This window comes from Opisthocomus hoazin, chromosome 16 (genome assembly GCF_030867145.1).
Source record: "Opisthocomus hoazin isolate bOpiHoa1 chromosome 16, bOpiHoa1.hap1, whole genome shotgun sequence".
NCBI classification, from domain to species: Eukaryota; Metazoa; Chordata; class Aves; order Opisthocomiformes; family Opisthocomidae; genus Opisthocomus; species Opisthocomus hoazin.
In genome coordinates, this window is record NC_134429.1 from 21,006,146 (window position 1) to 21,034,012 (window position 27,867).

A 27,867-nucleotide genomic window follows, 5' to 3' on the forward strand; every position below is an offset into this window, starting at 1 on the left:
GCAGCCCGCCACGGGTGCAGGAAATGTCTGGCTACCAGAGAGCTCTGCAGGGCGTTCTGACTAGGTTATTTGCTGCAAGGGACTCAGAGCAATGGGAGATACACTACACGTCTCAACTTCATAGCATTTACAGAGCTCAAGGTGCGTTTCACCCTTCCCTCTCCGTTAATACATCCTTTATAGAACTGGATAGGGCTGAACTACCCTTGGCTTGCAGCTAGTGACCCCTCCACTCCTGCACTCAGCTGCACTGCTGCTTCCTTTGAGGTAACAGGCAAGGTGTCCATCTCAAGCATCATCCCTTCTAGATGCAGGCTTTTAAGCACCTGAGATGTGAGTCTCTGTATCTGCCAAGGTCACCTTAGACCAGTTTCAGCAGGGAAAAACTAACTAGTTCTGAGGTCAGTATTCACTGTCCAAGTAGGTTTTGAGCAGAGGTTTAAGGATACCTTCAGTAGAGGAACATCTCATCCCCTACTTTGCATCTGTTTCTAGCCTCGTTAACCTATTTGCAGTTCATAAACACACAGTAGCTAACCTATGGAGATCCTCATTGCTACTTGAGCTGGAAAACAAGCTAGGTACCCCTTGCCTTACCAGTGCACGTCTTCTGGTCCTCTTCAAGCCGATAGCCAAAGTTACAGGTGCAGGCTGGGCCAGAGCTGGTGTGGTGGCATGTGTGGGAACAGCCCCCGTTGTTGGCTTCACAGCTGTTCACGATCTCCATTTCTATCCCTGGAAAAGGCACAGGGGTTAGGAAGGCCCACGCCTCCCCTCGGCGCTGCGCTCGGGCAGGCACCCACACAGCAGCCGCCAGCCGAGCTCCTCGCGCGTGCGTGTTCGTGTGTGCAGCTCTGCCGAGTGATCTGCAGCGGGGAAAGGAGGAAAAGAGCTTTGCACAGAGGCCACTGCTGGGCTGGGAAGGGAGGTTTGGACATAAACCGATGGATCCCAGGCAACGCCCCACGCAGCCTCTTAGGGATGGAGTTGTGGAGCAGGCTCTGGACAACCTCGGAGATGAACCAGACTGCAGGCAAAACTGCTCCCACTCCTGACAAGCTGCAGTATGTGCTGCCGACCAAAAGCTGGCTCAGTCTTCGTACGTACAGAGCTGTTCTAATGCCAGCTAGAAGTGGGAGCAGCAGAGTACAGCTAATTACTGAAACATCCAGATGCCTACAGCTAGAAATGCTAGTTACCGACATGTCAAAAATAGTAGGCTCAAACATCAATAGCAGCCATATATCTTCTTAGCTGGGCAAAGTTTACGTAAACTTCAGTCTGGTTAATTAAGCTTTTTTTTAAACTGAAAGGAACTTGTACCATGGAGCTTTGACTCAGTCCTGTACCTCAGGAAAACAGTTTCTGCCTACAAGAATATTTTTGAGATTTTAGTGAGTTCAGACCCAAGGAGGATGAAAGCAGGGGCACCTGACGCTCCCCACTGGATCTGTGCACGTCGTAAAAGCTGTGCCATGGTGGAAGACCATCTTCCCTATTTCACAGCATGAATATAGTCCCTCTGTCCTTCCTTTTCTTATTAATGCAAGATCAGCCAGGGTTTTCCATGGAAGAAACTTGCTAAAAGGGGCAGGGGAAAACATTGTCCATACAGGAAGGCTACTAATTCTGTAGTTGGCACCAAATTAGAGGTATTGTCAATGGTTATGGCAATGAGTCACAGCAACTGGAGGAGCCATGTCAGAACACGAGTGGAGCTTGTGCTTCCACTGTCCCTGCTGCCAACAGCCACCCTCCAGGGCTGGCATCTCTCACTGGGGGCTTACCCACAAAACCAAGACTTGAGCAGCAACAAACCCAAGCTTCTGATCACTGGTGAGCCAGTTAGCCGAAGCCACAAAGGGTAATCTTCCCTGCCGCACAGTCACAGAGGGAGGTGAGGAGGTAGCTAAGATTTACTGGGCGTAGACCTGGCTTGCTAACCCAACCCTCTGCAAGCTTGGCTGGCTATCGTGCCTCTTCACCCCAACAGCTGGAGGTAAACGCGCAGCTGCACATGAAACTGAACTATGGGATATTTTTTTACAGGATATGGAGTGTGAGAAAAACCACGTTCCTAGGAAAAAAGGTGTCTACATGCTTAGGCTCTTAAATAGCAGGTAATCAGTCTGGTTCCTCACATTGCTCTGTTTGATGCCTTTCAAGACCCATTGATGGCCTGCAAAGCCTTACCCTCATAACCTTGGCAGGCTCCCAGTAACACCAGCTGCCAGCACTGGGACTGACACCGTGGCTTTCATCTGCGAGGGGGCTGCTAGTGCTTAACGCTGACAGCTCTGCCTCGGACTGTCCCTGCTGCTGTGTATCAGCTGGACAAAGAGGTGCGGACAATCTGGCTCATTCTTGTGTAATAGCGTTTATTCCTTTTCTTGATGGGAGCAGATGTGATCGCTTCGCTAGCTCAATTCCTTCAGTTACACATCTGCAGCTGACTGAACTCATCCCATGAAGTCCCCAAGAGCAGAACTCGGCCTCTTTGGAGCCAAATAGCTCCAAATCAATAGCCTAAACCAGAAAAAGTAGCTTCGTGGTAACTTTAAAGACCAGACAAAGTGTTTTTATCTTGGTGGGAGAGTAAACAGCCCCAGACCTGCTTGTGAAATTCTTCAAAAAAAGATTGCTCTAACTTGGCCCCGCCAGCTCTCGGAGGATGCTGCACAAACACTTGCCTGCAGAAGCAAACTCCCCATCTGAGAGTGGGGTCTGTGAGCAGTGCTCACGGCAGCATTGCCGTGCTCATTGCCGTGCTCATTGCTGTACTCACGGCAGCATTGCCGTGCTCATTGCCGTGCTTATTGCCGTACTCACGGTAGCATTGCCGTGCTCATTGCTGTGCTCACGGCAGCATTGCCGTGCTCATTGCCGTGCTCATTGCTGTACTCACGGCAGCATTGCCGTGCTCATTGCTGTACTCACGGCAGCATTGCCGTGCTCATTGCCGTACTCACGGTAGCATTGCCGTGCTCATTGCCGTGCTCATTGTTGTACTCACGGCAGCATTGCCGTGCTCATTGTTGTACTCACGGTAGCATTGCCGTGCTCATTGCCGTACTCATTGCCGTACTCACGGTAGCATTGCCGTGCTCATTGTTGTACTCACGGCAGCATTGCCGTGCTCATTGCCGTACTCATTGCCATACTCACGGTAGCATTGCCGTGCTCATTGTTGTACTCACGGTAGCATTGCCGTGCTCATTGCCGTACTCACGGTAGCATTGCCGTGCTCATTGCCGTACTCATTGCCGTACTCACGGTAGCATTGCCGTGCTCATTGCCGTGCTCATTGCCGTGCTCACGGCAGCATTGCCGTGCTCATTGCCGTACTCACGGTAGCATTGCCGGCCGTCTGCCCCCAGCTCATAGCCCGGGTTACAGGTGCACTTAAAGGAGCCGCGCGTGTTGAGACACTGGTGTGCACACATGGCCAGTCCCGTCAGGCATTCGTTCACGTCTGCAAGAGATGAGCAATCGATAAGCAAAGCAGGTTGAGCCACACACATTCATTCAAAGGGACAGTTGTTACTATCTTCAAGTTTTTCACTGGTTTCTTGCACCCTGAAGTCTTCACTGATGTCCAGACCAACAAAGAAACAGAGTTAAGGGTTCAGAATTACTGCACAGCTTCCCATGAAGCTGGATCCCATGAAACTCGAGTGTTGTTCCGGACAACGTGAGCAGGGCTCTTGGGCAGACGTCGGCTGGGCAGCCGAGCTCTTCCATGCTGCCGCTCTGGAAGGCTCGGGCATCGCCCCGCTCGGCTCACACGCCGACAGGCGCTACGATCGGGCACTTCTTCGCCCCGGGGGACACGGCTGGCTTCTCCTAAAAGCGTTGCTGTGGGGTCTTACCCTCGCAGGCCTTGCTGTCCGGCGCCAGCCGGTAGCCGGGGTGGCACTGGCAGCGGGCTGTTCCTCGGTGGTTGTGGCACTGGTGCATGCAGCCCCCGTTCCTGTCGGCGCAGGGGTTCCTCACTGCAGGTCGAAGCAGAGGCAGGCTTAGTTCATACTAGTCCTAGCTCTTACTGGCATTCTGCTTACGGGAAAGCACAGCCTCGAGCAGCCATGCCTAGCCAAAAAGTCTGCAGTCTGTGAAAGACCGTTCTGCACCAGACAGAAAATCTCTGCTACTGTTTACTGCTCCCTCCAGGTAGGAGGATTTACACAGTGTGAGACCCCGCAAAAGTAAGGCCCTAACCTGAGTAAAACCTTTCAAGCAGGAGCTTGGCATAGGCATCTCCCTCCCTCTGCGGAGATGACCGAGCAAGCACCAGGCAAACTTGCTTCCGATGCTGCTATCGAGAGATTTGTCAATCCCCGACCTGCTCCAGGACCTGGACAGATGCTACAAAACCCTGCTGACTGCTGCATTATGAATACCCCACTTGTTCCTTTTCCCCTAGCAGCTTCACAGCTAAAGACTTCCCTCCTCCTGCTTCTTGAATGCCAGCTGCTATGAATGAGGAGATGAAACTGCTCTGTCCCCCCTTCAGCTTCCCTCCCTCCCGCAGCCGGGAGCAGGTCAGCCAGCAAGCTGTCTGCAAGCAGGGGGAGAAGATCCCGTCCCGCAGCGACACGCTGCCCTTCCTTCGCTTTCTCAGAAGCGAGTGCCTTCATACAATCTCATTTTCGTTGGCTGCACTCCTTCAGCTCTTCCTTAATAATAATAATTCCTTCCCAATAAGCCGCCACAATACAACAGGCAGAGTTTTTCCCGGAGAGGAACTCCCTGCTCTGATCTCTTTGACATCCGAGCACGCAAGCGCACGCTCCGTATTCCCCCCCGACCTCTCAGCTGCCCAGGAATAAAAGGCCAAAGCGAAGCTCTGCCTCCCGCGCTCCCCGGCCGCGCTCGAGGGGACTCACGGACGCAGCGCTTGCCGTCCTCCCGCAGCTGGTAGCTGTGCCGGCACCGGCAGCGGTGCTGCGTCAGCGTCACCTGCACGCAGTCGTGCTCACAGCCGCCGTTGTTCAGGGCACACGTGTGCACCGCTACGAGGCAAAGGGACACAGCGTTCGTCACACAAATAACGGCGCCTGGATGAGGCTCTTGTGTGGGACCAGGGCAAACGGCGCACGCTCACCCAGGGCACTGCTAACGAGAATTTAAACTTGGGGCATATTCAACCTGTGCTAAATGCTGTAGTGGCCTCAAGTTGTGTCAGGGGAGGTTTAGATTGGATATTAGGAAAAATTTCTTTTTGGAAAGAGTGGTCAGGCATTGGAACAGGCTGCCCAGGGCAGTGGTGGACTCACCATCCCTGGAGGGGTTCAAAAAACATGTAGATACGTCAATTGGGGACATGGCTTAGCAGGCATGGTGGTGTTGGGGAGACGGTTGGACTTGATGATCTTTGAGGTCTTTTCCACCCTTAATGATCCTATGGTTCTATGATAAAGCGAGAAGTTCACAGCAAACTTCTTAAGCAAGAAGGGTGCTAAATGTGAGCTGTTGCTCCAAAGCTCTGGTCCGTATGCGGTGGACGGGAGAGCCCACCCACCGCTGTGCCAGAGAGTGACCTTGGGCAGGGCCCCTTGAGGTGGGGTCCCTTTTCTTTGGGGGTAAGATTGCCTCTACAGTGCCAGGCAGCAGCTGAAAATCGCTGTTTTCTGCAGTGAGAGCTCCCAGCCGCTCTCCTGGGAGGCAAGACCAGGGTGTGGGTGTCCGGGCCGGGTCCTGTGCGGTGTCACCCGGGAGGGAAGCCCAGAGCCAGCACTACCAGCCCTCTCCGAAGGGTGCCCGTGCCAGCGAGCAGGCTCCTTGTGCTGCGTTACGGCTGAAATTCTCACAACGTTGGTGACAGACCGTCCCTGCGAGTGCAATGCCACAACCAGCTCAGCTTAACTACCGCCCAGGGAGAGGCACGCGGGTGTATTCGGGTTTGCTCTTCCCTCTGAGGGTGACGGAGCCCTGGCCCAGGCTGCCCAGGGAGGCTGTGGAGTCTCCTTCTCTGGAGATATTCCAGCCCCGCCTGGCCGCAGTGCTGTGCAGCCTGCTCTGGGTGACCCTGCTTGGGCAGGGGGCTGGGCTGGGTGACCCACAGAGGTCCCTGCCGACCCTGACCATTCTGTGAGTCTGTGATTTCTCGTAACATGACAGGGAAAGCGAAGTTCCTGGCTCCACGCTGTGCAGAAGACGCTGACCGCACAGGGCAGGGCTTGGCAGGTACCAGCAGTTCTTCTGGCAACATTTAAGGAAGTGTTTTCAGACGCATCCTGCGCGTCCGCGCTCCGATCAGGTGTAGCAGCCCCCCCCCCCAGCTCAGCGCTTTGGTGGGGGGGTTGGTGGGGGGCTTGCGTGTGCTCGCCCACCCCGCGAGGAACCGACGCTGCGGCCGGCCGGGCCAAGGCGTGCTGGCGGGAGCTGCGGTTTCATCACCAGTGCAGGCGGGACTGGGAATTGCGATTCCCGACTGGTGTTCCTGGCCGTGCCACGGCGTTTCTGTGTGGCCTTGCGCAAGGCGCGTTCCTGCCCCAAGGATCACAGTCAGGAAACAGAAGGTTTTGCCTGGGCTACGGCAGCAAAACAGATCTTGTGACCGAGCACGCTCTCTTCTCTTTGCAGGCTTCTGTCATTAATCAGCCTTAGTCTTCTCCTCCCCGCTCTCTGTTGCTCTGACCCGGGGCTTCTCTGCAGGACAAGCCACAAAAGCAAGAGGTTTAACTGGAGATGTGGGCACCCTGCAGCCAGCAAGTGGGCAGAGCTTGCCCGCTTGCTTTTACCAGGCTGCAGCTACCCGGGACCACTGGCCTTGCTGCGTCCAGGAGAACGTCCAGGAGAAACCTGAGCTAGAAAGCAAAGGGGGGAAGGACTTTCTGGAGAGGGATTCACAGACTGGGGTACATCAGCCATCTTGGGGTAATCCCTTGCCTCCAAAGTAATGAAAGTCTCCTCTTAGACCATTGCATGTCTCCTGAGATAGCTCACCTACTCCTTGATGGGTGAGCATCCCTGCTCCAAAGCGAGGTGCCCCTTATGGGAGCTGGGAAACAGCCCTTAAAGTCTGTTCTTCCTCTTACGAGACACGAATGGCCGCGACGTGCAGCGTGTTGTGCACTTCAAAGCAACTAAACACAACTAAAACCCAGCCACAGGCTGGGATGGAAACCCAGACCTGGTTTCCATAGGCAGAATGGTATGATGAGTTGTGGTCTCACATGTTCCTGACCTATTTTTCAAACTCCAGGATAAACTAATGTGCTGACTCTGAGCAATCTTGTAAGAAAGCTAAAAATATCTCTAATGAAAAACATCTCTCCACAAACTAACACTTCAGGTAATCACAGTGCCCTCAACAGCCTCGAGAGCTTAGGAAGCAGGCGAGCCTGGAAAGCACGTGCTAGTAAAAGTCCCTGCTTTTAGCAAGGTCTCTGAATCCCAAGGGAAGCTGGGTCGGACGGGCGGGCAGGCGGCAGGCAGCAAGGTGCCGATGCCTTGAAAGGGTGGGCGGGCAGCTCCGCTCTGCCAGCGCCGCGTCCGAGCAGTCGAAAGAGTGTTTTCTATTGACAAAGTACTGAAAGTAATTTGATTAAGCCTCTCTTGTATATTAGTGAAAAACAGATACTTGGCACAGGAGGAAAATAAAAGACAAAGCTGTATATTCATATTCTCGTTTATGCAAACAGTTCCCCTGCAGAAAATATGGCTTGACTTAGGGCAGAGGAGCTCTCACTTCTAACTCCTAAAAACCAACTTCCCTTTGTATGCCTCTAATTAACTGAACAACGTTTGGGGGAATAAAAGTGACTTAACAGGGCTGAAGTATTGCCATGCACAACATACAGCTGGAGCAAGAGCTATGCGTTCATGTTGGTTGTGCTGACTTCGTTTCCTTTAATCCGTTTGGAAGGAAGCAACAGAAATACTCCACGTTCCTGAAAAGTTATGGGTCAGAGTTACAGGACGCCAGCTTTAGCAGAGATGGGTGGTCATTTTAAAATATTCTGATATATTAAAGTGTTTAATGACATATATTCAAAAATACCCATCAATAATGTGCTTGTTGGAGTGCTTTTTTTAAAAAAAAAGTAAAACAATGCTAATGCCTGCCAAAACATTCCTTCATATGGGAAAAGTGCTGGGCCAGTCTATCACAAGCCAATGCATCTTACGTCTAAAGTAACCTCCCAGTATGCAGTTCTTTGTATGAAGTTGCAGCCTAAATAACTGCCCTCCTTGCATACCTCTAGAAGACAGCTTTTCACAGTGGAAAAAGCTGAAGTCCAGGTTCTTCTTTATCAGACAAAACCTGAGCAGACAGAAACCCTGTAAGGCTGGATAGAGCCGACTTCCCAAACGCACGGTTTCTGCCCACCAGCAGACCAACGCGCCTCTCGGGGCTGCGCCGACCGGTGCGCCAAGACACGGTGCCCACCCCGTAGGGATGGAGCTTCGCAGCGGCTCCCGCCAGTCCCCCTTGGCCAAGGTGTTCAAGCACAACCAGGAGCTGGAACCGCTTACGCAGAGCTTCACCAACACCGTGTGCGGAGCACCAAGAGGACGTAAGAGGTGAAGCAGCGGGAGTGCGGGGGTCGTGCAGACCATGTCCCTTCCTCTTGTGTTTCAGTATAGCTTACTTGCTAGCAAACGTGCTCTTCAAGACCAATAACCCCATCGGAGCCTCCCTGCTCTGCGACTGCACACGATGACGAAGGCGCCGGCGCACGCTGCTGTCTCCGCCATCACGGGTACGTTCCAGAGCTCCGCGGGTGATGGGAACCAGAAGCCCTTCTCTGCCAGGGGACTCGTGCAGGGGGAAGGAGCGGCGGGCACCACTGGCTCTGCGGTGCTCGTCAGCTCCACGACCCCGGCGGCACGCGCGTGTCGCGACGAGCAACGCGGTCGCGCCCGTCGGCGTCACGCAGAGCCAGCCCCGGCGCACTGACCGGGCAGGGGTGCTCGGGCAGCACCGCAGTTTCACGAAGGCATGAACTAATTCAAGTTAAGACTCAGGAATAATGAGACAAAACAAATGAAACTTGTTTAAATTGTTTTGGGGTGTCTTTCCGTCACAGCAAGGGCCTGCTAACGCTGGGTCTCCTTAGCTGGCTTCTCGCAGAGCAACGGCCAGTAGACCTCACTGCTGGCCTTGTTTTAATTACTGCGCTTTTCTTTTGCTGTTTACAGAACCACTCTAAAAATATTTCCATTCCCAGATGCTTTTCCTAGCTTAACATTTCTGGGACAATGTTGCCAAATCCAGTGTCATCTTGTACATCCCACAGCTTTTTGTAATTAAAGCTCAGACAGATTTTCCACAGATGATATTTCATCGTCTGCGAGAGGGACGTTGCCTCCATCCCCTCTGTCTGAAGGGAGAGCAGTGCTGCTGAGAGGTGCTAGCTCCTAGATTCTGATCCCCTCGGGCCCAGGAAACGGATAGAAAGGGACAAAAAGGACATTATTAGTGCTGGCTGCACATTTGCAGTGGGTCTGCGAAGTTGCAGCCTAACACAGGAGTCGGTAACTGAGCTACCCAAGCTCCCCACCCTCCAGCTGAGCTGACCCCCATGAACTGGGAAGAGCTGAACTCGGCCCCTGGAGCTCTGCAGCCTCCGGGGAGCCGAGCAGGGCCCCTCGCCCAGCCCAGGGGCCATCGGCAGCTTCCCATCATCGGTGTTCGCAGCCTCTGCATCCCTCTCCACTCGTCCCCACAGCTCCGCGGCAGAGGCGAGCTGGGCAGCGCTGCAGCCGTGCCTGTGTTCAGCTGCCTTGCAAACCTGGAGTCATTCTCGCACCGCGGCGAGGGGCTGGTAACAACCCTGGGCTGGGGTTGACTCGGGCTCCTCCACTCCAACCTCTCCTCTTCCCCATCCGCATCTCCTTCACACCCCAGTAACTCGCCATCAGAAGCAGGGAGCCGATACTTCATAAGTAACCATAAGCAGCAGTAGCTGGAATCGAGCATGACGTTCCCTTTTACAGCACCACACAAACCCACTGCTTCTAAGAAATGGCTGCGAAACGCCCCACTGGACAAAGAAAAGGTCAACTTTTCTAAAGTGTACAAGGTGTCTGGGTAATGCATGCGAATTAAAAACCTCTACCAAGGACACACAGATGATCACTCTCTGTGCACGTACTTCAAGCCCACACAAACCTTCACGACACAGTGCTGGTCACTACATAAATTGCTGCTGTATTTGAGATTTCTTCGTTTGAAGTGTTCTTAATATAAATAGGGATACATCATGTAATCCCAAACTGATTTATTCTAACCTCAGACAATTTCCAGAAACATGTTGTGTGCTAATACAGACCATCTCTCTGCTCTGCAGGCCAACAAAAGCAATTGGCTCCGATTAAATTCTTTGCCTTGGACTGGAGTTCATCCCTCCGCTGAAGCAGCGGAGAAGGACCTGAAGATGTCAGCTTCCTGCCTCCTGCCCATGTGGTTCTGATAAAGAAAGAGGTAATTTCAGGACGTCCGAGGACACTTTTTGTTCTGTTTCACTTTCAGTAGATATGTCTGCTCTGTTCCCCCTCCCTTCTGTACTAAAAACCTCCGTGACTTGCTATCCTTGAACAGCAAAGACACAATAAAAGAACCTTGCACAGCCGAGCTGCGGATTACCCGAAGCACCAAGGGCTGAGAGCCGCTGCGAGGCACAGAGCAGGGCGTGGGAAGGTGGCTTTCAGCCATCCTTCCTGCTCTCCTGAGCCGCAGCCACTCGAGCGCCTGGACAAGGTCCTCTACAGCCTGCTGCAGGTGACCCTGCTTCGGCAGGGGGTTGGACTGGGTGACCCACAGAGGTCCCTTCCAACCCCGACCATTCTGTGATTCTGTGGCTCCAGCCACCAGCGGACCCTGGAGAGCTGCCCCGGCCTCTCAGGTCGCGCGGGAGCATCTCGGGGATGCAGCCCACGGCCGAAAGCTCGGCCTTGGCCGGAAGCTTCTGCTGCTCTCCTGCACCGCAGCAATCGCTGGGAGGCTTTCGGAGCCCCTCGCTCCCGGCGTGATGGCTGGGGCAGGCGCAGCTCCAGCGAAGGAAGGGATCCCGAGCTGCGAGGGGACACCAGGACTCTGCTGTCATCGACTGCCTTTGAGTCTCCTGCCAACGTCAAAGACGAGACTGAGGAATCCCCTGTGGGACTGTGCACAGAGCCAAGCTCTGCTTACGCTGTGCAAGGTACCAACAGCCTCAAAGAAAAGTGCTTTTAAAGGCAAACTATTTCTTCCAATCCTACAAAGCACAAGTGCTAATCTAAACAGCTCTTAATCTGGAACCGCAATACACTTCAGAAATTGCTCTTAAAGGTGCTTAAGTAACTTCTGAAATGTTTTGCTGATTTTTCCCTGCATTGTGCCTTTTTTTATCACCTGTTTGCACAAAGGTGCAAACAACTACCAAAGGGGCAGAGCCATCAAAATGAAGTAGCAAAAGATTTTAGCCGTTTTCCAGTTCTCTGACGCCTTCAGGAATAAAACAGGCTGCGACTTTCCATCGCGAGCTCGGACTGGCAGCTCACGCCTCCGCAGGGGAACGCCGCGGCACCGCGCTCCAGGCAGCGCGGCCGCGCCGCTGCAGCCTCTGCGGGTTTGGCGGGGACTGGAAAACATCTCAAGAATTAGATCTGTGGTTCTGCAGAGCTTAACTAGAAACTTCACGGCAATCGTCGTCTTCCGTCTTCCAGCTGATTCTGGCCTGCGCTGCTGCTCTCGGGGGCTGCCCGCAGCGCCCTAAAGCCGCTCGCCGCGCCTGACCCGGCTCTAGGCCGCAAGCCTCCCCGCACCCCGGCTCCGATCCCGGCAGCGACTTCCCTGCCTCTACGGGCAGAGCAGCTCCGGAGCAGAAGGGAACGGAGGGGACAGTCTTGCTATCTCCAGTTCTTGCCGATTCCTTTTATTTAGTGGCCATTTTTTCCTGTTTCGGCAGCCCTGAATCTTCCCTGTCCAGAAACATTAGAAGATATCCCAACCTGACCAGAAACACAGCTTCTATCCGTTGACCTAATCCCTCAGAACCACGCAGGGAAAAAAAACACCTTGGTTGCAGTCATAGAATCATTAAGGTTGAAAAGACCTCCAAGATCATGAAGTCCAACCGTCACCCCAACACCCCCATGCCTGCTAAACCATGTCTCCAAGTACCACATCTACATATTTTTGAGCACCTCCAGGGATGGGGACTCAACCACTCAAGTCACAGTCAAGTGAGTGCCTGAAACTTCACAGGAGTGAAGAAACGTGGCCCAGGTCTTCCCAAGCAGAACCCACCACCTCTTGCTACCTTCAGCCCCAGAAAGCAGCTGCCAGGCACCACAATGTCTCCGCTGCCTTGCAATGTGCCCAAAGACACCTACCCTGACCCGCTCAGCATCATGCTGCGGCTCTGGCCTTGCCACATGCCACAACCCAGAGAGGCCACCGCGTCTCCTGTCCACGCCAGCCTTGCTCAGCCTCCACGGGAAGGACGAGCTGCTCTGCCCGGGGGGGGACCCTGCTCTGGGTCAGACCCTGCCTCGGGTCCCCCCAGCATGCCCACAGCCACGTGTTGCTCCACCTTCCCGTTACCACCGGCCTTAAGCTCGGCATTTAGTGAGAGAAAAAGCTTTCCTCTGCCCCGGCAGTGCTGGGAATGCCCTCCTGAAACACGAAGAACGTGGAGGTGTGGAGGGAAGGTGTGCCGAGCGAGCCCTCCTGCCTTCGCTGCGGCTGGCCGCACCCCCGCGCTGCCTGGTAACCCTTCTCGAGAATGCTGGCTTAATAAAAACCGGGCGACTTCCAAGATCAAGTCGGAGCAAAGCCTCTGACTTCGCAGTGTAAATATTTACCTAGACCGAGCACTGAAGGACAGAGCCACTTGCGTGTACTCGTGCAAACACCACAGAGTGCGAGCGCACGCTCGAGGGACTGGGATTACTGCGGAAAGCCTGGCCCGCACGCCGCGGCCGGGCTCGTGGGCTCCCTGTCCGAGCATCGGCGCAGGCAGCGAACGGGACAGTGCATCCCGCCGCAGTGCCCGAACCGGGGCGAGAGCATCCCCTCGGTGGCCTCCCCGCTGCCACCAGCCGAGGTGCTTCCCTCGCCTGGGCTCTGCTGTGGGGTGGGCTTGTCCCGAGGGCACGAGCAGTCGCGTGAACGCCAACCCCGTCACGCCGAGCCGCCGGGCAGCCAGCAGACGCAGGGAGGACTGCTGCTGGGCGCCGGCATCGAGAACCATCGTACGGAATCCACAGGGCAGAAAGCTGTGCACGGGGAACAGGCAGCCAGCGGGGCAGGTGTGGGATGCGGGCACCCGTGGGACACGGGCATCCGTGGGATGCGGGCACCCATGGGACACAGACACCCATGGGACGCAGACACCCGTGGGACAAGGCAACCTTGCCTCTGTGGGTGCCCAGCGGGCAGCCACAAACACCCTCACAGAGGAGGAACCCCTAAACCTGTGCTCTGTGCTGAGCTCTTACAAGCAAAATAAGTTTACTTCCACCCCTCTACACAACTGGTTTAATCGGTTCGCCCAGAGCCATCATAAGGCATGATGTACACACACATATATGCACATTTCTGTCACAAAAGTGTCAAGAACAAAAGCCACCAGCCCTGAAGCGAGAAAGGCGGATTTTTAAGTTTGTTCTGTTGTTATTTTAGAAACAGTTTTGGACAATTACGTAGGGAGAGTTTTCACTCGCCCTGCCTGGTCTGCGTCTGCCTTCCGTGTGCCCTGTGGCTCAGAGGGGCACAGGCACCCCCAAAGCGCCAGCAGACCCTGCCAGCTGCCCTCCCCAGAGCTCCCCGAACCGCCCGAGTGACGCCCGCAGCAGCTCAGGCTTCACGCACAGAGACCCCTGCACTGTGGCAGATGAATTCCAGCACTGAGCAGATGAGGGCAAACGCACGCGCAGAAGTTTAACGCAAAGCAGGCTCGCAGCGCGGAGCGAGGCAGCGCGGAGCAGGGCAGCCCTGCCCGCCCCGATCCCATCGCAGCCCCCGTCGCTGAGCCTGAAGAGCGAAAGCAAAGGATGGAGGTTGCTTTCAAACAAGCCGTTCCTCCCTGCAGTCATCCCTTCTCCGCTTTCTCTGGAAATGGTTTCACCTTCTGGGCCTGACCCTCCTGAGAACGTCAGAGCTTCCCAATGGCTGGCTCGTGTTTTACTCTACAAGGCAGAGGCGGCAGAATCACAGACTCACAGAATGGTTGGGGTTGGCAGGGCCCTCTGTGGTCACCCAGGCCAACCCCCTGCCCAAGCAGGGTCACCCAGAGCAGGCTGCACAGCACCGCGTCCAGGCGGGGCTGGAATATCTCCAGAGAAGGAGACTCCACAGCCTCCCTGGGCAGCCTGGACCAGGGCTCCGTCACCCTCAGAGGGAAGAAGTTCTTCCTCGGGTTCAGCTGGAGCTTCCTCTGCTCCAGTTTGTGCCCGTTGCCCCTTGTCCTGTCGCTGGGCACCACTGGGAAGAGCCTGGCCCTGTCCTCCTGACTCCCACCACAGAGAATCACTCTGTCCCACAAAAAAGAGAACTCCACCTTATGAAGCCCCTTACCAGGTGCCTGACCACACCACGCTTCGAGCAAACAGCAGCGATGCAGAGCCAGGAACACAAGTTCACGTGTGCCGTGCTAGAGCAGGGGGCTGGGCACCACTGCCTGCCTTCTGCTTTCACAATCCTTTCGCTTCTGGATTTTGCCAGCGAAACGCAGGGCACTCGGTGCCTTGCACCTCAGCATACGCCTCGCTGCGCTTGCCAGAGTCCCGGCACACAGCGGGGCAGCTGCGGAAGGACGGGCAGTCCGTGCTGCTCTGGGCATGCTGGGTGCCAGTCCCTTAGACGGCTTTTTTTGGGCTCACATCACCGTTCCCGGCCGGAACACACAATTTTAGCAAACTTTGGAACGTGAGGAAAAAACAGCAAATGGCCTTTGCAATACCATCGCCCAGGAATTCTTTCCACTTGTATGAAAATATCCCTCAAAAAATGGAAAAATGTGTCAAATAAAGTTGTGAGGGAGAAGTGGTTTAATAAAAGCAACAGCAGCAGCAGATGCTGAGAGGCAGGCTCCAAGCTCCACCCCGGTGCCTCCGAGCCTCCAGTTTGGGGCAGGCAGACGAGAACATTTCAAGAAATTGGCCCCGAAGCCAGCTGCAAGCCAGACCTGGCATCTGAAGCGCAGCGCCTGGGCACGCGCCATCGGAGCGGACGCGTGAGCAGCGTCCCAGGGCAGCGGGCCGTGAGGCTGGCACGGCCACGGCTCCACACGCAGCCAGGCGGATTCGCGCCTGTGTCACACCCGGTGCCTACCCTGCGGACTAGGGAAAGTCGCTGAGGCAAAAATGACTGACTTGAACCTTTTCATAATCTCCTTTATGTATTTGCTCTGAAAATGCCGTATCTGATACACCCAGTATCAAAAGCAGAAGCGCTGGGAGTTACTTCTCCTGAACCAGAATAAACCGAGGAGCTGCAAGGAAGTCTAAATTGTACGTGGCCGTACGGAAGAGCAGCAAACGCTACGAGCCCAGGAATAGGAACGTGTTAAGAAAGAGCAGCAGGATCCCGAGAAACATCGGAACAGGCGCTCCACCATCACCATCTCAAATTCCCTGCACAGAGGACGGATGCGAGCGGGAAAGCCAGGGCGAGCGTTCTGTGAACAACGCCACGCGTTTACAGGTGGGAAAATGGCTGCAAAGAATGACAGGTTCTCAGCCAGCTTCAGCCTGTGACTCACCAATGCAGGTCCTGCCGTCCGTGTGCAGGCGAAAGCCTGGCTTGCATTCGCAATAATACGACCCAAGGGTGTTCACACATCTGTGCTGACAGCCCCCGTTGTGGACCTGGCACTCGTCGACATCTGCGAAAAGGGAGAGGGGAAGAAACGTTCAGAGCAGCGGGCATGGTGGTATCTGCAGCCAGGAGTGTTCATCCTCTGGTGAGCGGCTCCAGACTTGAGGAACGGACGCAGAAGGAACAAGATGGCCATCGCAGTGTGTTTGATCAGTCAAGCTCTTCAAGAAATTCCAAGGACAAGCATGGGTTGGGGGGTGGGGGATGACAAAAAAGGCATCTTATTTGTCACTCAGCATAAACCGTCCTTCGCCTTGCTCACCCTGCAACGGTTACTTTTCCCATTTGCTCTCAGACCATGGAGTTATTAAAATTTCACACTTCCTCACTGGGCGAGCCCGTCTGTTACTCACGCACACGAAGGGTGAGCGCAAACCCCCGAGGCCTCAGCCCGAAGCGCAGCAGCACAGCTCAGCCCCCAGCCTCATCCCTCGCAGCACGGAGCCCGGCTGCCACCCGGCCCAGCCACCAATGGATCAATTGTACAATTAGCAAGGATTTGTTCATAACTACACGACACTCGAGAGCACGACGAAGTCCAGCCTGACCCCAAAGTACAAAAGGCAGGCTACAAACGGCGAGATTCTGACCGCAGGTCCCCAGCCCTCTCCTCCCCGCCCCACGACCAGAGCAAGCCCGGGAGAACCGAGGCAGCCGTGCCTGCAACGAGGAACCCAGCGGCCAGTAAATCCGTGCGTCTCCATTCCCACGGGTCAGACGATGGGCCCTCGAACAACAGGCAGCCCCCGAGCCAGACGCATCTTCCGCCGAGCGCCAAGCAAACTTTGAAGAGCTGAAATAGGAACTCACCCACGAGCTCTGGGTAAAAAAAATCCTGTTATTTTCATTATCAAAGCTTCCGAATCAGGGAGGCGGGCGGCAGCGCGTTGCAGAAAGGGAGATTCCTTCCTGTTGCACAGACCTTACATCGCCTTTAAGCGCTGGGAATAACTTCCAGGACTGAGAAGAGACGTAGAACTGGAGCACCCAGCTACATGGTGCTAACCGAGCTGCGCATCAGAAGCTTGTCAAAGGCATCTGCAAGTTTCTGAGACATTCAGGCTCCTTCGTACAGCGGTGATTAGAAATGACAGGGGTGTTGGTGGCTATGGCTGCACAGCTCCCCAGTCCCTGCCAGCTGTGTGGGTGTGCACACGTGAACATCTACGCTACCTTTCGGACTGGAAAGGACCAAAGATCCCTGGTCAGATGAGGGAACCAGATCACACTCCCGCTAACAGCAAAGAAGCCGGCCAGCAACTCCTTTCCTCCTGGAGAGAAAACTCCAGTAGCTGTGGGTCCATTAGCGTTTCTACGCACTTTCTGCGTTTTGTGCAAACATCTTCAGCACACACCCTGATCGTCCGCTGGCACGCAGCGGTGCTGCTGGCCATGACACCCGTCAGGCAGGAGTTTGCCAGAGCAGGCAGCCAACCCCCCCCAGGCAAGGAGCTAACGTGGGGCACAGCTCTGCCCGGGGCTTGCCCACCAGACCCTTCCCCGGTGCCACAACCTGGGCAGAAACCCCAGCCCAAGGCCTGGACGGGGCGGGGAGTGAGGAGAAAAATCTCTGGAGGCTGCTAAGCATCCGACACGAAGCCCTGCCCGTCCACCAGCTTTGTTCCATGGGCAACTCCACAGCTTCACAGAAATACACGTTGCTCAGAATCAATGCCTTAAAGGGCCTGGGTGACAACGGACCAAAGCAGTGCACGCGGCTCGGAAAGAGCCGCTCCGGGGAGAGTCACGGGGGGCACTCCGGATAAGGGCATACATCACTTCAGGTTCTTTAGGGCACTTTAAGTACCCAAAAAGCTGTTACCACCGGTTAGCTATGAAGCTAGACCATAGCTGAGACACTTGATTGAGGACACAGCACTTTGAGATCTGTGCTGTTCAACAGGATTTCAGCTTGATTTTGCCACAAGCAAAACGCACATTTTCAGTACCGAAGGCTTTACGCTGCGTGTGCAGTGCTTCAGACAACGCGTGACTTCTTTTTGCATCCTAGACTCTCCCCGCTGTCGCGTCACTCACCTCGGTAAATCTGTCCAGTCCACCCTATTTCTTCAGCCGGAGCCTCCCAGTCCTCACTGAAGCTCCCCGGAGCTTTTCACAGAATCCCAGCATGGTGGGGGTTGGCAGGGCCCTCTGGGGGTCACCCAGCCCAACCCCCTGCCCAAGCAGGGTCACCCAGAGCAGGGGGCACAGCACCGCGTCCAGGCGGGGCTGGAATATCTCCAGAGGAGACTCCACAGCCTCCCTGGGCAGCCTGGGCCAGGGCTCCGTCACCCTCAGAGGGAAGAAGTTCTTCCTCGGGTTCAGCTGGAGCTTCCTCTGCTTCAGGTTGTGCCCGTTGCCCCTTGTCCTGTCGCTGGGCACCACTGAACAGAGTCTGGCCCCGTCCTCCTGACCCCCACCCTGCAGATATTTAGAGGCATTTCGAAGGTCCCCTCTCAGCCTTCTCTTCTCCAGGCTGAACAAGCCCAGCTCCCTCAGCCTCTCCTCATAGAAGAGATGCTCCAGTCCCACCATCACATGATGGAAAAGTCAAACCAAGGAGAGCAGGAGCAGAACTCCTGTGAGTCGGGCTCAGCCAGGTGGTAGGACTCCCATGCATGGGACCGGCAGCAGGAACTGTGCTCCTGCTCTGCGCAGACCACCCCTCGCTCCCCGGCAGCTCGCCGGGTGCTGCCCCGCGGGGACCACCCGAGGGCAGAGCCCGCTGGCACAGCGGCGTGGGTCACAGCGCCAAGCCGAGCAGCGAGCCAGCACCGTTTCATCAATGACTGTTGCTAATAAGATAGAGAAACGTTTCCTCGGTGAATCACGGCAGGGTGTTGCCCCTGGCTGTGTCTTTGCAAGCCACAACCTCGGCTGCTCTCGCCTCCCCCTCGCCCGGCGCCTGCGATCCGCTCCCCTGCCCGGAGCATCGCCCGGCTCCCCGCTCGCTCTGCCGGCTTGTCCTCACCGGGGAGGCAAAGTGCATCGAAAACCACAGGAAAAGGAGAAACGCAACCCTGGCTGAAGCCAGTGCTAAAATTTTACATTAATTGGCATTTGATTAATTGCCAACAAACTCAGCTAGCAGCAAGCAAATGGGCTGGGTCAGGGAAGAAGCGGGAAGCCAAGTGGGAAAGTTGATGCTCTTTTGACTTGGTGTGTCTGAGCTACACAGTAATCATAAAAATACTTGTTTTCTCCCAATACTTTTCCTTAGAAGGCTTCTCACTGCTTACAAAGCTAAAACCCAAGGATCAGAGCACATGGGAACGGCTCTGTGCCCTCCCTGTCCCGGTGACGGGCAGCGAGCCCGCGACCCCGGCTCCCCATGTCCTGCTGCGTCGGCCGTGCGGGGTCCTTTCCTCGCGGCTCCCGGCCGCAGCCATGGTCTGCGTCGGCCCCACAGAAAGCGGCAGCTCCTGCAGCCCCAGACCTTCCCTCCTTCAGTGGGCTGGAGATTCCTTCTCTGGACGTTTTGGAAGGTTTTGGTATTTTCTTCCTGTTTTTTCCAAGAAACTTAATTTTTAAGGAAAGGAGAATGAACAGATTTTTGAGGTGAAACATAAGCTCTGAGTGATGCTCAAGGAACCCAAATCCAAACCAGCTTTTCAGGGGGGAAAAAATGCTGTGGCATGCATCCGAGATGCCTGTCAGAGCAACCCAGCTCAGATTAAATCCCTTTCCTCTGCGAAGGCTTTACGCCACTGGGACGCTGCCGAGCCCTAGGGCCCCCGATGCCCTCACCGCTCGCGCAGGAGGGCAGCGAGCTTGTCGGGAGCGACCCCGGGGCACGCGTCCTCCCGAGCCCCGCTGCCGGCAGCCTCCGACCCGCAGCTCCCCAGCATCCCCCAGCGCTGCAGCCCGCGGGCTCGGGTCCGACGTCTCCGCGAGGAGCTTGCCCCAGGTCGGTCGCTCACGGATGGGGATCCCACCCTCGGCGCGGCGGCACGAGCCCTGCGCCCGTCCAGCCAGCGTGGTGAGCGATGCAGAGCCGGCCCACGCTTCATACTCTGCATTTCTGCTCCTTCTCCTTTTCTTGTTGTTTTGTTTGGGGTTTTTTAACGTCTCTATGGACAGAATTAGCTCTCAATACACAGAATTGGCTCTGTTCAGCTCAAGAACAGGAAAACTGGGGTTTGCAAAGCTTTTATATAGAGTAATAAAGTTTTTTGGTCTGAATTTAAATGACTGTTCCACTGCTTCCCTCCAACTCTAATCTGAAACTACAGAGAATTCACCGTCCAAAAAAGCTAGTGATGTGTTGAATAAACTTCTTACTTTCACCCCATTACTCATACTCAGTAATTACACATCTCCTCTCTAAACGTCTCTTCTTCCCCCTTTGTATTTTTCACCCTCTAAATCTCCGTAACTGCAGAGGGCTGCCCCCACCCCAAAGCCCCCTCTGCCCCGTCCCACCTCGGTCCGGGCAGGCGGCCAGCCCCTCGCGCCCGGCCGCAGCAACGCCGTCACCTCCACCGTGCCCACTGCCCGCGCGACCCTGCTGGTCCTGCTGCAGCCTCGCTTACCTCCGTCTGCACGAAGAGAGGGTTTGGGGTGTATGCTACAGGGTGGTGACACCAAAATACCACCTCCCCCCTTCGCACCCCGACGGGAGGGCGGCAGCGTCATCCCCCCAGAAATCTTAGCCTTTGGAAATAACGCAACCGTGCGATTTGCCCCAACACCTTCAAGCTCTGGTGCGAGCGCGCGGGGAGCAGAGGCACCTCGTGGGCGAAGCTCTGCCGAGAGTTTCCATTCTCTGGCGGGGACCGGTTGCTTTCGCTCCTCAGGCCGCCGCGTCGTGGGCTGCGGCTGGGGCACAGCGGAGCGAGAGCTTGCTCACGGGTGTGTGAAACAGCAGGGCTTTCTCTGGTCTGACCCGAAACGCATCACTAGAAACAAGGGGCTGCAGTGACGGTGCGCTGGGGCCCCGAGAGGATTGCTCTGCCCTGCCCTGCCCGAGCGACAGCAGCGGCTCACGCTGGGGAACAGGAGTGGCTCCAGCTCCGGGTGGCCCTCGCCCAGCCATGCCCAAGCACCAGGGTCCGTCCTGCAGCCCAGGTTGGCTCTCCCACACCCAGGACAGACACCAGAGCACGGAGCGAGGGAAGCGGCAAGAGCTGCGCTTCCCAGGGGGATCTGTGATGGAGGAAGGGCGACGCATTGGCCTTGGGGACCCCTGGCCACCCCCAGCACAACGGCAGCCTCTCCAGCCTGCCCAGGCGTGCACAAGGCTCACCAGCAAGGTGTTCCCCTGGGAAGATAAACCATGAAGCAGCAGGAGCTGCTCCCGGGGCCAGGACGGAGCATCGCTGTGAAGGGCCACGTTGCCCTCGCTGCACGTCTTGGCAGTACAGAGACCCAGAAACCTATGTGACACATTGCGAGATGCGGTTTGTGGCACGCTGAGGTTATTCTCCCACTGGAGAGCTGACAAAATCTGGTTGAAATTAATATACCAAAGAAAGAAAATTAGAAGCATACAGGCTTCTCTGCCGAGGAGGGCAGCTGACACCGAGCAGCCCAGAGCCATGCCAGGAGCGAGCGTGCCAAGCCCACGTGCCCGCATGCTCCGCCGGGCCGGCACGGCCAGGGCAGCGGGCACCGGCCGAAGCCCTCCGAGGCAGACCCAAAAGCCAAACACGGCAAGAGCCTGGCAGCGGGACTTGGCTCGCCAGGCAGGGAACCTTCCCTGCTGCGGAAGGAAACCGGAGCTCATGTCCCCCTCTGCGAGGACACGGGGCTCACCCCACAGACAGCTGAGGCTCTCACCAGCCTCTTCCCCAACAGAAACAATCCATCGGACCTCAGGTCCTGGCTGCCTGGACCATGCTGTAATCGAACGTAGGGAAGATGAACACAAGACCAGAAAGAGAAGGGTGTGAGGAGATGGCTTTGGTTCACTCCCTGACCACGCGCAGGTCCTTCGAGAAGAAATGCTATGATTTATCCCCAACAAGAGCTCCGTGTCAGAGGAAAGAAAGTGGCAACAGCAGCTCTGCAAATTACTACATATTTGGTACAGAGGCAGTTTATCTCCTCTGCAAGGCTGAGGAGGAGGAGATGGATCCCAGCTGGAAGCACAGGCAGCAGATACGCTGCTGAGGTTCGCTCTGCCTGGCCAAGCGGCAGTGCCAGGCTTCAATCCCTGCGGCAATTAGCCTGGATTACAGAGCAGGGCTGCAGGGAAAAGCTTAATTAGAATCCATCAAGATGAGCATGTGTGGGATTTAGCGACTTTATCTTTCTGGTACCAGTTTGTTGAAGCTAGTTCAGCAGTTTTCAGGAGTACAGAGGCTGGAAGGAGGCGAACCCACAGAGCGGCCGCCCGCTCCCGGGCAGAGGAGCTCAGCCCGACCCCGCACTGCAGACGCGGATCAGAAACTCGGGGTGCCGAAAGATGCCGGGATGTGTTAGGAGGAAAACCTCCTCCGTATTTCTTTCTCTCTTGCACATATTGCACAGCCCCCAGCATGGGCAGCCTGGAGCCATTGGAGGCCCCGTTACCCCACGCTCCCCTCGTCGACCGTGCGGACGGGACTCGGCAACAGCAAGGTCCAACAGGGCAAGGAAGACATGGGAGAGGACGATGGTTTCTGCCCCCACCCTGCTCACTCGGAAGCTCTCCCCTCCTCCAGCACACGGCGAGGAAGGAACCTGCCCCAGCCTGGTCTCGGGATCCGCCTGGCTCATGCGAGGAAAGGAGAAAGGTCATTCTGGGTGGCCACCATGCCTCCACGCCCTCCGTCCTCACCTTGTTCTAACAGAGGCGTTCAGGAAGGAGCTACGTGGGCTGGCATTCCTTCTGCTGCAGCCTCTCCCAGGCAGGCAGGAGGGGCCCAGGGCTCTCCCGTGCTCCCCGTGCCGCCCTCAGCAGCGGCAGCTCCCAGAGGCACTGCGGGAGCCGATGCATGGGCTTTACAACGATCTGATGGAGTGCAAACGCACCAGGGAGCCGTTTTGCCTCAGTCACTCGCGTTGTCCTCGGCTCACCTTTTTTTGCCTTCAAGCGCAGCAGCTGGGAGAGTCGCCCAGCTCTCCCTCGCGCTCCCGTTTCTGTTCTGGATGGTGCTGATAATTAGGCATTACTCAGAGCGGGGCAGAGGCACACGTACCAACAAGCAGGCTGCCTGCTCTCGACTTGCTGCTACGCTCACCCACCCCAAGCTTCTGCCGCGGCTCTGTTTTACCCCACTTCTCGGTGCGGGACGTCTTTTTGACCAGCAGACGGACCTGTGCAGGGGCACGTCGGCTCGGTCGCCGCGCCGAACCGCAGAGGCAAACACTGACACGAGCCTGGCAACGGCGCCGACGGATGGAAACGCTGGTCCCTACTGAGGAGCTAATGGAAACCGCATAACCCAACGACAGCGCCCAGCTACGCTCTAGGCTGTTTCCCGACACGCTTTGAGGATCACAGAGAGAATATCAAGGTACCAGGTCTACTTCACTGTGACGATTTAACGCAAGTGCCCAGCAGAGCACAGCGGTCTCTCCCGTGCAGGCTGGCTGCAGGAGGACATAACGCACAGCCTTGCCATTAGCCACTCTGCTCTGACGCGAGGATCCAGCAGAGCACTCTTTGTACACAGAAGGCTTTTCACACGAACAAGAGAACGCCCGCTACTACCTGTTCAAGAGAAGCTCAAGGAGCAAAGGAGAAATCACCAGCCAACACCACAGCAATGCCAAGCTTAGGATGAGCCTGGGACTATCTCCTCTGCCTTGCCATCCACCAGCTTCCCACCGCCCCGCTCCCGCACGCCCGGGGCAATGCGCCGGCACGCTGCCGGGCGAGGGCTGCAGAGCAGGGGCCGTGTCTCCAGGGAGCTCGCCCAGCACCTCCTCTCCGGTCACCTCTCCCGAGCACCTGAGTGCGTTCAAAGCCAAAAATTAAGTCCCCTGAAAAATTACCTTGTTTGTTGTATCAGCACCCACAGAGCGAGGTCAACAGGTCAAACCCACACTTGTGTTCAGAGGTGGAGAGGGAGAAGAATATCTTTTTTTCTTGTCCTTTTTTGTTGTTCTCAGCTGGGTGGGCCTGAAGGCTGTGGTGGGTTTGGATTGGGTTTGGTTTATTTTGCAATCTGCACCTACTTCTTTGTAAACCATGTGAGAATATTAGACATCACTTCTTGGAGGAAAGACATATTTCGCTTATCTGCCAGATTTTGGCTTGCAAATATCTGGATATTCACCCCTTTTCTGAGGATGAAAAAGACCAGGCTCCTGGAAAAAGAGGCGTAGAGAACATGCACTTTTCTGCAGGTTCGTCACTTTTCCCCCAGGTTCAGAGCACTCGCAAGAAGAGCCAGCAGGCCTGGGTGAAGGCGCTTTGCTTTCCTGCTTGAAGCTTTAAATTACATCCTTCCCCAACACGAGAAAAACACCCCAGCCCTGCAGGCTGAGAGACACCTCACGCGAAAGTCAGGGCAAAGGCAGGAGTGTGCGCGGAGCGACCGCTCTGCGGAGCCGAGGTAAGCAGACGCAGGAGCAGGTGGGGTAGGGCAGGGAAGGCTGGAGGTTTGTGTTCCAGGCACAGAGCTGGATCCCAGGAGCTTGTCTTGGAGAAGTTGTATGAGCTAACGCAGTTGGATGGGGACGGCAGACGCGGTCTCAGTTTGAGACCGACAGCTGATCTACAAAGAATAAAACAGCAACTCACCCCACTTCCACAGGTCTGGCACACCGCACAAATACACTGATATCACTCCTATAACCGACTGCTTGGGGCATTTATTTACTAGGATTATGTCACGATGAGATAATGCATTCCCTGATGTCTACATTACTCGCGAGCATCCAAAGTCTTTAGTGAACTTCACATATTCCCCATTATTTCCTAAAACCTCAGGCAACCACAAACTTCATCTGCTGCGAAGTCAGCTGAACACGCGGCGAGGAAGAAACAGGCGTGTGTGTACTCGCAGAGCTTGCACCTCGCTCAGCGTCCCCATCTGCCATCACACAGAAGCCAGTGCACGTAAACGCTCAACAAAAGATACTGGAAAGCAGCAAAAAAGTATGTATCACCTCCTTGCAGTGCCTGGCACGCTGCAGCAGAAAGCGCAAGTCTCACAAAACAAACCAGCAAACAAAAGCAAACCTATCGATGCCAGGGGCGAACGGTGCGCTTTGCTCCTTACTGCCAGGGAAACGGAGCCATGGAAGCCGAGCGTTCGCCTCCTGGCACGCTGGAAGCTCCATCTCCTGCTGTCAGGCACCGGCTGTCAAAGCTCCCGACCGCCCGATGCATGGAGGTGATGACACGGCGCTGGGTGCCATCGACACATGCAGCGGGAGCACGGAGCGAGCCCCCCCCCCAGCCACCCCCTCGATGGGCAGCTCGGGCCGGGCGAGCACCATCCGCACAGCAACCGGCCGGAGACACCCGTGTGGGGATCCCGCTTCAAACAGCGGTCAGCACAGAGAGGCGACCCGCGAGCCGCGGCCGCTCCGACCGCGTCCGCCAGCGACAGCCCTCACGCTGCCCAGCTCCCGGCGGCGGCTGCCAGCGCATCGCCCGCCGCACAGCACGAGACCGAGCCACGCGGAGCTCCGTCCCTCGCCAAACCCCGCGACACAACGCTCACGCGGGCAAACTCAGATCCCCTCGCAGGGAGAAAGGCAGATTTTTTTTGTGATAAAACAGCATCATATTTCATTTATCGCCCTGGACTGGGGTGGGGAACTGAGGAACAAACTAACCAACAGAGCCTAACAAAATGTGTACATCTGTTTTTTAAAGGAACCTTGCAGAGTAGCCGTCTCTGAGCACGCCGCACCGCAGCTGCACAGCACCGATGGGGAGACACCCCCCTTCCTCAGCCCCTCTGACGGCTGCCAACAACGAACCCGCCGAGGGCGGACGGTGCCCGCGACGATGCCAACGGACGACGCCAACGCGGGCAGACGGACAGCCGGGTCACCAGCCCGCGGCCTCGGCGGCTGCCAGCCTGGGGACCCCCCACCCGCGGAACCCCTGGGAGCCCCCGGCCCGGCTACGTACCTGGGCGCAGCTCGGGGTGCCCCACCAAGCAGGGGTAGCAGCTCCTCCAGACGTAGGGGTAGCGGCTGCCCGCGCTCCCCGGGACGGCACCCAGCGCGCCCAGGCACCACAGCAGCGCCCAGAGCCGCCCCTGCTGCCGGCCCATGGCGGGGGGCCGGAACGACCCCCGCAGCACCCCGCGCAAGGCGAGCCCCGCAGCGGGCCGGGGGCGGGGGGGTGCGGGGAAGCTCCGCGGCCGAGCCCAGACACGCAGGGGAGCGCGGCGGTGATGCGCGGAGCTGCGGGGGGGGGGGGGGGGGGGGGGGCGGTGGCTCTGCCCGGGGGCGGGCGGTCCCGCTCCGCACCGCCCACCCAGGTAAAGCCCGGCACGGCTCGGCTCATCCCACCCCCACCCCAGCCCAGCCCACCCCGCGGGAGAAGCCCCGCAGCCGGACACGCGTGGGCCGCCGTCACCCTCCCGAGGCATCTCCGGAACCGGAGCGGAACCTTCGCCAGAAAGAAAAAAAAAAAAAAAAACCACCAAAAACACGTATTGGCCCCGAAAACAGCGGAGGAGCGGCGGGGAGCGGGCCCCGAGCCCGCAGCGAGCCCCCTCGGGGGATGTGGGGGGTCCCCAGTGTCCCCCCGGGTGCGTGATGCGGGGCAGGCGCCCCGTTACCGCACCTCCCAGATGCAGCCCGCAGCCGGTGAGACTGCGGCAGGGGGAGACCCGCACCGGGCTCTGCTTAAAGCAGGGGAAAAAGAGAAACCTCATCCGCACGCCGGAGCTCGAACGACCCCAGCTCCACGCCCAGCGGCCCCGCTTCCGCCAGGCAGGGCCGAGAGTTTTATTTCACCTTTTTCATTAAGCAAGAAGCAAGAACAGGTACTGGGTTTCCCGAGGCAGATCCAAAGCCTCATTTCACTGTCCGAAATGTTTTGAAACAACGCGGTTGCGGGGTTGAGCGGGGGGAGAGCAGCGCCTGCTACTCTGAGGCGTTTTAGCAGCGTTATTTGGCCGTAGTAAAATTCCAAATTAAAACTTGTGGTTTAGGCTGCAATGAATAGCATTCCACAAAAAAATTCTGAAACAGAGAGAGGAGCTGAATCCAGGAAGAAAATAAGGATTTCAGGCTATTGCTGCAGCGGTTTCCAAGCGAAGGTGGACTCCAGTCACGAGCCCCCTTTGCAGATCGCTCCAAGCAAGAGCAGCTTCCTAACATTTCAAGGAGCGCTTCAGCTCATCTGAATATTCACCGGTGCAACCATACACATGCTTCTCATTAACATTTTGAGTTAAAAAAAAAAAAAACCTGACCCCATAATTTGTCAGTTACTTTGTGGGAAAAAAAAAAAAAAAGGAACCTTTCCGAAAGATGCTGCAAATGTTCAGAACCCATCTGCAGAAGTCAAATGGGTGCAGACTGCTGGCGTGCCACAGCCCTCCCACTGCCTGGTAGGTCCCCCAGCGTCCCCGAGGGGATGCTCGGCCCCGGGGGACACAGGAGACGGGGCAGAAGAGGGGCAGGAGGAGGGGAAGCGCTGGAGGGGCCGATGGAGAGGTGCCAGAAACGGCACCCGCGCACCTCAAGCCCGGTGATGGACTGACTGCCCGGCTGTGCAACACGCCTCTGTGCCTGCCGCCATCTGCTGCCACCCTGCTAGAAACCCCTTTTAGATCTGCCAAATACTTTACTCGTTTAAAAATAACACATTGCCAGACATTGTGAATTTTCATGGCTGGCTGGCTCAGTTCCTTGGGACGTTTCAGCCGTCACGATGGCCAGCGTTGACACTTTTCCTGCAAAGGTTTCCAGTGGTGTTGACACGCAAAACTGAATGTTGCCACAGAGCTATGAAAAGCGGTTTAGACCGACTTCCTCAGCTCAGTAATGTCACCAAGACATTGTCCACGTTCAATTACCCTTGCCTGGGATGCAGATGCATCGCAGCGAGCGCAGCTCTCCAAGCGACTCCCCGGCTCCACCAGCACCAACCAAGGGCACCTTTCCAGGGGCTCCAGGACCTGGCAATTCCTCCTGCCCAGGCGTACGCAGCTCCCGAC

The 27,867-nt window shown here is 56.4% G+C and overlaps 1 protein-coding gene across 1 annotated transcript in view; it reads right to left on the reverse strand.

The window, feature by feature from the left end:
- Window positions 1-27,867, reverse strand: part of MEGF6 (multiple EGF like domains 6) — a 99,009-nt gene that overhangs the window by 24,885 nt on the left and 46,257 nt on the right. The window contains exons 6-10 of the mRNA XM_075437289.1: window positions 15,693-15,815; window positions 4,884-5,009; window positions 3,870-3,992; window positions 3,350-3,472; window positions 598-735 (exon numbers count right to left, since the gene is read on the reverse strand). Coding sequence (XP_075293404.1) covers window positions 598-735; window positions 3,350-3,472; window positions 3,870-3,992; window positions 4,884-5,009; window positions 15,693-15,815 — 633 coding nt within the window. The remainder of the gene's footprint in view (window positions 1-597; window positions 736-3,349; window positions 3,473-3,869; window positions 3,993-4,883; window positions 5,010-15,692; window positions 15,816-27,867) is intronic.